At 40.0% G+C, this 11099-nt stretch overlaps 1 protein-coding gene across 1 annotated transcript; it reads right to left on the bottom strand.

Moving 5' to 3' along the window:
* Nucleotides 1-3077: 3077 nt before the first annotated feature.
* On the bottom strand, nt 3078-8861 carry LOC135624869 (BAG family molecular chaperone regulator 6-like). The gene is made up of 3 exons (XM_065128893.1): nt 8705-8861; nt 5050-6938; nt 3078-4785 (listed from the first exon to the last, which is right to left on the bottom strand). Exons 2-3 carry the CDS (start codon nt 6829-6831, stop codon nt 3277-3279), a joined length of 3291 nt encoding a protein of 1096 aa, XP_064984965.1. The 5' UTR covers nt 6832-6938; nt 8705-8861; the 3' UTR covers nt 3078-3276.
* Between the last annotated feature and the right edge of the window lie 2238 nt (nt 8862-11099).

Below are 11099 nucleotides of genomic sequence, written 5' to 3' on the forward strand. Positions count from 1 at the left end.
TCGGTTCCAGTCCGAAAGGGGAAAGGAAGAGCAGGGTTTTCTGTGTGGTGTGTTAGAGCTAGCCCCAGGATATTTACCAAAGGATAATTTTGGTAACACAACAAGATAATAAAGCGGAAAGAATAAAGCGACAAGAACAAATAAAACACCAGAACACCAGATATACGTGGTTCGGTCAATTGACTTTGACCTACATCCACGGAAGAAAGAGGAGCAAATTACTACTATAAAAGAGGGACACTTACAAATGCCTTAGGAAATGTTCCTAGGCCATAAAACACCTTCAGCTTCCTAAACAAGAAGACTTCAAACCATAAGCAGGTTTTCTTGTGATGCCTGCTGTACTTCTTGTGGTGTCTATGGTACTTCTCGTGGTGTCTGTGGTACTTAACATCAAAGCTCAGGCCCTTATTTATAGTTCCAAGACGAGACAACAAGTCTGATTTTCCCGATGTGGGACTATGGGACTTGCCAAACTAACAAATCTCCACCTTGGCATGTCCCAACAAAACTTGCTCCACCTTCTTCACAAAAGCCCCAACGGGCAATCACCAACAATGAACACCAACCAAGTCCAAGCACTGCTTGAACTTGTAAACCGGAAGAGGCTTCGTAAACATATCAGCTGAATCGTCCTTCGTATGAATTCTCTGAACAAGGACTTTCCCCTCAGCAATCAACCACTTAGCGGAATTATCACAAGAAACTGCATCTGAATAGGAAGTAGGCTCACCAACTTCACTTGTTTCTTCTGCAACAGACAAAGCATATGCAACCAAATTTGCATACCTTTGTGGTGGTCGAATATTTCTCATATGACGTATATGCCATAATTTGGTGATGTCAGAATCAGACAATGATGATGACGAAACTGCAACTGAACCTGTGACAGTAGTTCCCTGCAGAATATACAAGCTACCAGACCTACAAGCTTTCATAACAATAAGGGCACTTCTAGAAACTTTCATAACTCCACCTTCAGCTGTGTATTTACACCCAAGGGCCTCTAGGGTGCCTAAAGAGATGAGATTCTTTTTCAAATCAGGAACATGTCTAACATTAGTGAGCGTCCTCACAATACCATCATGCATTTTAATTCGGATTGTTCCTCTACCAACAACATCACATGCGGCATTATTGCCCATCAAAACAATTCCACCATTACAAGATTCGTATGTGGAAAACAAATCCCTATTGGGACACATGTGATAAGAACAACCTGAATCTAAAATCCATTCATTTTTAGACTTTGTCCTGTCATCAGTAGCAAAGAAAATATTTCCAAAATTCTCATCAGAAGCTACACTAGCTTCGGCGGATTCAATAGTTTTCTCAACAAATTTTTCCTTTTGCTTTAATTTATTTTTCAATTTAAAGCAATCAGATTTAATGTGCCCCATTTTATGACAATATCTGCATTCCAAATTTCTATGTCTGGATTTAGATCTAGATTTAGATCTACTACTGTCAAATTCTCTTTTATCCATTTTATCCCTGACAACCAGACCCTCAGCCTGATTTCCTTTACTTTCCCCAGTGATATCTCTGTCTATTTGCTCCTTAGATTTTAGTGCAGATTTAATTTCCTGATACGAAACTGTTTCTTTTCCATAAATCAAAGTATCACGGAAATGCTTAAAAGATTGGGGAAGAGAACACAAGAGCAACAAAGCCTTATCCTCATCATCAATTTTTGCATCTATATTCTCCAAATCCATAACCAAAGAATCAAACTTATCAAGATGCGAGAGTATAGATGTACCTTCAACCATCCGAAGCATATACAGACTCTGCTTCAAGTAGAGACGATTCTCCACTGTCCTCTTCATGTACAAGGCTTTAAGTTTGTCCCACATGCTCTTAGCCGTAGTCTCCGTAGCTACCTCCCGTAAAACCTCATCAGAGAGATTTAGAATGATGCTGGATCGGGCCTTCTTATCCATACCCGCAAGATCTTCTTTTGACGTACCATCTGGAATGTTCTCAGCACCCTGAAGTGCCAAATCAATTCCGTCTTGAACCAGAATGGCCTCCATCTTGAGTTGCCACATGCCGAAGTTGACATTTCTATCGAATTTCTCGACAACGATCTTTGATATTGTCATTGTTGCCAAAAGATCCCAGAACCAGGCTCTGATACCAGTTTGTTAGAGCTAGCCCCAGGATATTTACCAAAGGATAATTTTGGCAACACAACAAGATAATAAAGCGGAAAGAATAAAGCGACAAGAACAAATAAAACACCAGAACACCAGATATACGTGGTTCGGTCAATTGACTTTGACCTACATCCACGGAAGAAAGAGGAGCAAATTACTACTATAAAAGAGGGACACTTACAAATGCCTTAGGAAATGTTCCTAGGCCATAAAACACCTTCAGCTTCCTAAACAAGAAGACTTCAAACCATAAGCAGGTTTTCTTGTGATGCCTGCTGTACTTCTTGTGGTGTCTATGGTACTTCTCGTGGTGTCTGTGGTACTTAACATCAAAGCTCAGGCCCTTATTTATAGTTCCAAGACGAGACAACAAGTCTGATTTTCCCGATGTGGGACTATGGGACTTGCCAAACTAACATGGTGCTCCATGGATTGCGATTCGGCGAGCGAGACAGGGCATTGTGCGTGGAGGGAGCAATCGGCATAGCCGACGGCATCTCCCGTCTCGAGCTCTTCTCCCACTTGGTTGCATAGTTGCTCAGTGGGAGTCATCTCTTTTATGGTAAGTGTGTCATGCTCTTGTGGATTTGAACGCCGCTCAGAATATTATCCACCGCACATCATGAAATGATGTGAAGCAAATATCATCTCCTTTCGTCTCGACACAAACAATGATAAGCATATGAATAATTATGCTACTCGGGTGGCCGAGCAGTTCATGGCTTCTACAAAGATGGGAAGAGGCCATTCTAAGCTTTTGGATCTTCGTGTTCTCTTAGGATCTATGGTGAATGCCCACTGAGAACTCAGAATCAGGTAATCTTACGACTAGAGCACCTAAATTTAATGAGAATATAAGTGAGAAAGATCATAACAAAAGAATCCAGAAGAGAATTCATCGACATCAACAGAGAAACAGAGAGGAAAAGAGTATGTGCTATGTAGAGCACAACACTTCATACGGATTCTCTATTTATTTGTTCTTAACATTGATACATAAAAAAGCATAATAGAGCCCAATGTGTTTTACACAAACATTGTTTTTACTTTCTTATCATACACACACAAAAGAGAGTGTGAGGATGAATTTAGAATCTCACCTCCATGGTAGCACGTCTCACGATGCAACCTTACGGGGAGAGGGCCTTCTTGGTTTGGAGCTCTTCACCTTGCACCTTCTCTTTTGTGACAGTTTTTTCTCCAAGTCCTTGACTCTGCCATTAAGATCTGCAATGACTCCCAGCTGTGCTTGCCCTGCCTTCAGCAGTGTCTCTAGCATTTCTCTTAGCTTCTCATTCTCTTCCACTAGTTTTTTCTCCTCCTTGCTTGGATTTCCATCGGCTGCATCATTGACATTTGCTTCAAATGGTTCATCTGCAGAGACACGTTCATCTTTGTTGATATTCACAGCATCGGGCAGTTGCCGTGGACTCATACTGACGGGCTCAAGAGCCCCTACCAATGAATGGACTTTGTCAATCTTTGGTTCGGATGTTTCAACTGAAGAGAAGCATTCATCTTTGATGATATTTGTGCCATCAGGCAACAGCATTGGATTCACACCATTTTCCTTGCCAACCTCAAAATCTCCTGGTGAATGACATTGGTTGTAAGTTGCATCTGGAAGGTGGGTCACTATGCTATCTGCATCTTCTGCCCTTTTTTCTATGTTCCCCACCGTGTATCCGGCATTTCCATTGTCGATGGCACAAGTGCCAAGGAAGGGTTGTTCAGAGCATGGAACTACATCCGTGTTTCCAACCATCTTCTCAACAAGGTCACAACTTTTTTGGTCGGGCACTTGGAGATCCTCTCTCATGGTATCAACTTCATCGCCTGGCAAAATAGTTCCCTTGACATCAAAATCACCTTCCTTGACCCCAGCAGTGGCTTCTACAAGCTGCACCTGTTCCGGGTTAATTGCCTTTAAAGAATGGTTTGATTCTTCAGCTGCCAGTTCGATATCTTCTCCCTTCACCGATGGCACAGATGGTTTCTCCAATTTTACATCACCCGTCTCGTCATTTCCAGCTTCAGCATCGGGTAGCTCATCTCTCACATGCTCAACAAGGGAGTTAATTCCTTGACATTCTACATACTCGTCTGTCTCGAGCTTCCACACCTCATCTACAGAGGCAGAAGGTGCCTCGACTTGGGAAATAGATGCTAAAGTCTCTGTTGCACCTTCCAATCCAGAGGATTGTTCTTCCTCTGTAACATGCGATTCCACTGCCTCCCTCAGAGCAGAACTAAGTTGTTCTTCCAGAGGAGCTATATCTTGATGTTCTTCAGTAGTAGAACCCATATCCACATTCAATGATTTTAAGTCACCGGTTCCAGCTACAGAATCTGGAGATTCAGTTATTACCGCATCATCTGTCTGCCATTTAATAGCTGCTTCTTCTTTCCCCTCCACAAATGTTTTCTCTGACTGTGATGACATATGTTCAGGCTCCAAATTGGTTGTTACAAAAGAGTCTGTAGAAGAGATAGCTCCACAATCAGAATAAAGTTGTTGTTCAACTTCCATTTTTTCATGATCCCCTAGAGAATCAAGCTTATCTTGCAGACTGATTAGCTCCCTGGCGACATATTTCCTCATGTCTTTCATGCTCGGATGCAATCCCTGTAGGGTTCATGACAGATCAAACCAAAATTAAATACAAAAAAGTCAGCACTAACTAATTTGAAGATCAAATATGGAAAAGAAGACATGTTCACAGTTTCAAGTCACTCGAATAATAATCCACACCATGTGAATCCTTCAAAAGGAAACAAAAACATGCAGATCAATGGATAAATCAATTTCGTAAGCAACAAAAAATATTCTCAAAAATATCAAGTCATTGCAAATAAGGCATTTTTTTTATATAGATAAGTGAACACATACCTGAATGGTATCCAGCTGCAACAGAAGATTCATTATGGCCTCACTTATTGCAACCTTGTGTTTCAAATCCTGTTCCTTGGAGGAGGCTTCAAACATCTGAATTTGCTTCTTCACAGCCTCGGTCTGTTGACGAATTTGATGAATTTTCCTTAACTTCTCAAGAGGTCGCCATCTTCTCACCTCGAATCCTCTATAAGCAGATTGAATAAGAGTTGCTGCATCTGATTGTGACAAAATTTTCCTTTCCTTCCTTTGTTCATTAATTATGTTTTCTGAGTTCTCCATGCACCTCTTCCCCTCATCAAGTTCATGTGTTGCTTTATCAGTTGGCACTTGTTCATCCTCCTCAACTTCTTTCCCATTCTTCAATACCTCTACTGTTTTGACCTCCATAGCCTCAAGTCCTGTTCCTTTGTCTGGCTGTTGATTTTCCCCAATCTTAGCAGATTCTTCCTTTACAGTAGTTGTCATCATCTCCTGACTTTCCGTTTTTGGATTCTCTGCTTCATTTGACAATTTATCAGCAGCTTCTACTACCCGGACCTCTTTTTTAGATATTTCTTCCTTCTTATCTTTTAAAATTGGCTGCTCTCTTTCTGTTTTCTCCTTGTCCTTGAGGCCCGGTGGACTAGGCGACCTTGATGTGCCATTTGTGGGCTTCTTCCTCGGCAATGGATCCACTCTCAAACATACAGGAGGCAACTTTGATGTCTTGGTCGGTGGCAATAGTTTGCTAATTGATTTCTTAGCCCCATTTTCCTCCTGTTTTTCAGGTATGCTATGAGATTTCTCCTTCTCCATATCTTTGCGCTTCTCATCCATGTTAGGCCTCTTTTGGTTGTCCTCTTCTATATGCTTAACAGGAATGATCTTAGTTCTGCTTTCTCTTTCAGTCACTGCTTCTGGCTGTCCAAGAGTTTTACGCCGGTCCTCTTTGTCGCCTGGTGATATGTGCTCATCCTCCAGAAGTTTTAATGGAATAAGTTTAATTTTTGAGGATGGTGTTTCTTTAACTTCCGGATTCGAATTTATCTCCTTCAAATCTTTATCTTCTGATTTCTGATCACCAGGCATCCAGATTATTGGCCAGGGGAACTGATTTCTCCTCTCATCATACTGCAGACTCTTTTTCCCATCTTCATCTTGCTTCACACCATCGAGTCCATTGATGTCCATAGGAATCCATCCATTCCACCGAGGAGATGATTCAGAGCTCTTATTAGTCATTTTGTTCTTCAAATAGCTGGGAGGGATGCATACTACTGGGTAAGGGTAATTTGGCTGTTGAATTAGACTTGAGGATTCATTGTCCTGATCTTTCTCGATCTTCTGTTCCTCAATCTTCACACTATTGTTACCTCCCTTGTTGCATGAGTGATCAGGGCATCCACAACAAGAAGCTCTGGGACGATCATAATCATATGGATTTTGATCAGCTGAATAATGTGGAGGAGGAATCACAAAAGAAGGGTAAGAACTATAATAAGGGGGGTAGGGGGCATGATAATATGCTTGAGGAGGTGGTGGAGTATATGGACACGGAGGCCTAAAATAATAGTAGCCAGGAGGATAGACATGGCTGCAACAACCATTAGCTTCCGTTGGACTTGGGTGGGCTATGCTACCATTGGAAGTCCATGGTCCAAAGGATGAGAAAGGTCTCGCTGTGTCTACTCTTGTTCGAGGAGAAACAGCTTCCCAGCTCGGATAGTGGTGATAAGGACAAGGAATGTGGTCTCTGTTTTGAGGGTACGACTCCATGTATCCATAAGGGGGAACCATTCTTGAGATCTTGTTATTGGTTTAACCTTTGAGAAAGGTTCAAAGTTGTAATTGTTCACTTCACAAGTCTTGGAAACTTGAGAGATCGTATTACCCGTAAATAAATCCTGCAAAAAATGTACAATTTTATTAGGAAAAAAAAGCATAGCTCTATGTGAAATTACATCAAAGAAGAAACTAAACAAAGAACACCCAATAAAATCTCTTAGTTCCAAAGTTTAACAAGAAAACCTGAAACAAGAAACTACAAGACATGCTAATGTGCAGGGAAAAAAATTGCAATGGAAAGACATAAAAAATTAGATAAATGATAATTCATTACTGTGTGTGTGTATATATATATATATGCCTTGCATGCTTGACCAACAAGAAACCAGAACATCTTACGATTATTCCAGGTGTAGACCATTAGTTAAGGCAGGCGATATATAAACCATGTCTCACAAAATAATCGACTTTAGAACTTCTGATAACCAATTAAATCAGACATTCCTTACCAGATAGCCAGAATATGGATAATAAGAAATTCTAACGTTTTGCAGGAGGCATTTCAGTATTAGCACTAATATTATCTACAGCCGTATATCACTTAATCAAATGACTGTTGCTCTTTTAATAGGGATTTATGATGGAGATAGAAGCATATTTTTGTAGCTGCCAAAAAACCAACTTTAGAATCTACTTCAAGGCAAATGAAAAAACAAATAATACGAGCTGCTAAACACAAATTACACATATTTTGCTAAACTCTTTTCTTCATCTCCTATCCCCTGGTTTCCTTGGAGGACACTTCTATTCAAGTAAAAGGAAAAGGAAAAGGAAAATGAAAATGTATCACCTAAGCAGCCTATGTTTGCACCACGACAGATAGGATGATCTCAAACCCAATAATAAGATGTAGTTCGATGATTTCTTTTTATCTCTTTTCCCCTTATTTTCCAAACAACTCAAAAGGAAGAGAAAAAAAAAAAAAGGCGAACAATTAAATGAAAGGGACTTACAACAGGATTTTCTTTTAATATCTTTTCCGACCAAATGAAAGGGGAAAAAACAAAGATTGCAGCAAATCGACTAGCTAACAGGAAAATCTTTGCCACCTTAATCCTCAAAGAAGATACAATGGCCAACTCAACAAACATCCTAAGCTAAAGACTTGGGAAATCGATTGGTCCATGTAGGCATGATTCGAACGACTGGAAGTCGAACGAGTTACTAAAATTAGAAATGGTAGTAGTATAATTTTCAAACTCCTAAAATATGGATGTCCAGAATTTGTTGAACCTTTGCCCTGATGATAAAGAGATCCACAATGTTCGAGATTATCAGTCCAGCTAAATATTTAAGCTTTTAGGGCAGATGCAAAATAACATGGAAACCAACAAGATGACCATTTTCCTTCATCGAAGAGACATCTATATGCAAGCGACACAGATCACTTCATATTATCGCTACTATTGAGGAACAAGTGCGATGCCTGTACTATCTTAAACCATGTGCTATTGCTGCCAACTAATGATTGAAAAGGAGCGGAAACGCAAACATCTGAGGCAGATAATCTCTACTTAATCCCCGCGATAGAGCAGCATCCCCTCTCCTACTTCCGTTGCCGAATAAATTTGATTCATTTTAAGAACCAATCCAGCAATCCAGATCAAGACGAATAAAAGTAACTCAAACATAACCCTACTGCGGTACCCGTACTACAAAATCTCCATAACACATGATCAAATTCGGCATCAGGGTACCGCAATATCACGACAATCAACCAAGATTCCAAGCTACAACAGCGAAATTCTTTGACCAAGAATCCTACATGAGCAAGGGAAAAGAAAGAGTGACCAGAGGGGGAGAAAGAGATGATATCTAGACGAACCTTCCGGGCGATCCCACGAACCAAATGACCCAGCTATCGACGCGAAACGATCCGCCAACCCTTTCTTTCCTTTCCCTCTACTGAAACCTCAGTCGCTTGTGGAGAGCTTCTCGATGTTCCTGTGAGATAACGCACGCCATCGTCTTCCCTTTTAAAGGGGCAATGGCGAGGAACTCATCGAACGCTCGAGAGGCTTCTTGACGCTGACCGGACGAGCTTCGCCTCGCTTCTCGACCTTTCCCGCTTCCCTTCCGACGGATGAGCTGTTATTATTCTAGATGGATCGGAAGGCGGCCCATTTTGTAGCAGACGGGCCTTCAACTTGATTTCCATGTTACAAACCATGCTACGTGAGCATGACTGTGTTTACATATAATAAACAAATATTATTCGGATTTTAATCAATCAGACCCATGCATATAAGACTGTCTGATGACTCCAAAGTAAAAATATGTATCTGAGATAGCTCGGAGATGGATCTGACTTTGAGGTGAAAATATTATACTTCAAAAGTATTGTACTCTCGATGTATCTCTTATATAAAGATCAAGATTAGGTGGGGTTTCTTGACTCATGACCCTCAAGTTAGTAATTTGAACCTGAAATATGAGTTAGAATAGTTCTTTTCAAATATTTTTTTTATTTTTTATTTATAATATATTTTTATATATTCGAATAAGGGGAAGAAAGTTCATGATTATTTTATTTTCTCATAAAGGAGAATAAAAGAGTTTAGAATTATTCTCCTTGTTATAAAGAAAGATAAAGGAGTTTGTGTTTCTCTTTCTTATCATAATAAACAAGAAGAAGAAAGTTCATATTTTTCTATTATGATTCTTTATACAAGTAGGCGGAAGTAGGATGACATAGGTCTTGTGTGATGGTTGCATTATAACTATCGGTAAATTTCCTATGAAAATGCTAGCAGAGAATGAAGTGATCTTGTTAGACAATTCTATGAAGCAATGGACAACTTCTTGCACAGATGTTCCAATGAATTAACCCAATTTCGGAATATTGACTCTCTAACCAATTAAGAAATGAGTCAGAACCAATGCAAAATAAGTGTCCAAGAAACTCCATTGCTTGTTTTTTCTATGATGCAGTCAGTAGAAAACCATAGTCAATTTGCACTTGCAAGGGATCCTTCATTGCTCACATCACATGTTATTGGCAAACTAGCATTGAATTCCAACTAGTAGTATGCTTTCATCATCTCGTGATTCTTTCCTTGTTTTCTTGCCATGATGGATTACCTAAATCACCCTGCTTTATTATAGGACAGGTGAGGACTCGCTGGACTTACTCTCAATGGGACCAACGAATCTTTGCTCAAGATTCATCAGATCCATACCAACTCTCCTTTTCATTTTGGGGGTTCCCAAGAAAAAGGCCATGGCCTGCATCAGTCAGCTCCAATTCTTTCAAAGTACATGATAATAATGAAAGAATAATATCAGGACAATTATCTATCCACGCAGCAGATTCATGTAGAAGAGCTTGCTTAGATTGGTCAGTCGCTAGGTTGACATGTGTTCACCTTAAGCTGAATCGATAGATCAAAGCATCCTTTGCACAGCAGAGAACATGATAGAGAAGAGAGACTAGATTAAAAAGACTTCCAGAGCCTGCAGTGAAGATGAGCTAATTAAGCTTCTTCCATCTGTAGATGCTCATCTTGATCTTTCTTTAATTTTATGCATACAACTTTCTGGCAGTCAAAACACAGGAGAGAGGGAGGATGTGAAGTGTGAATGGATTCCATGCATGTGTGTTTCTGATGTGGAAGAAAAGGAAGTCGGATTAATCCAAAGGTCAATTCTGAATCTGAATCACTCTTTTCACTAAACAATAAACTTGGTTGTTGGATGTTGCTTGCCTGCTCCTCTTTTCTTCATCTGTGGATTTTAGTGAAGTGAATTGCCACACACTTGGTGAACAGGTTCATACTCAGTTGTTTGTCAGGATCAATTAGGTAATGGCAAGATGCATTTTATAATGATTGCATCTTGCATATTAGATCATGATTAGGTGGGGGACAAAGTAGGGAGAACAGTACTCATCATTAATCTAATTATACATGAGGAAGTCATAGGTTCTTTCCTGTTACTGACAAAAGATCATAGCTAAAGGGTTGTTTCTTGGAGAACACTCAGGATTTAGCAAGAGCAATGACATCAGAACAGAGCTCTGTCACAGGCAGCACATAAAAAAACTAGCTTGGACTTTTGGGGCAATGAAGAACAAGCTTGCAGGAGACCAAACAAAATAGTTGACTAGCTGTGCAATTCATCAATTAATGTCAGTGAATTTCACCAAAATAACATGATCCAGAAACTTATTTTATCTCTTGATTCTGCACACATGTTTCACCAAGAAATTTCAGTTTTGGTTT

The sequence above is a fragment of the Musa acuminata genome, chromosome BXJ2-10, assembly GCF_036884655.1.
Source record: "Musa acuminata AAA Group cultivar baxijiao chromosome BXJ2-10, Cavendish_Baxijiao_AAA, whole genome shotgun sequence".
NCBI lineage: Eukaryota > Viridiplantae > Streptophyta > Magnoliopsida > Zingiberales > Musaceae > Musa > Musa acuminata.

Excerpts from the sequence above, each read along its gene's own strand:
- LOC135624869 (XM_065128893.1), bottom strand. The coding sequence starts at position 6,831 with ATGGTTCCCCCTTATGGATACATGGAGTCGTACCCTCAAAACAGAGAC. Across the intron at positions 4,786-5,049 it reads TGCAGCTGGATACCATTCAG|GGATTGCATCCGAGCATGAA; the intron begins GTATGTGTTCAC and ends TGAACCCTACAG.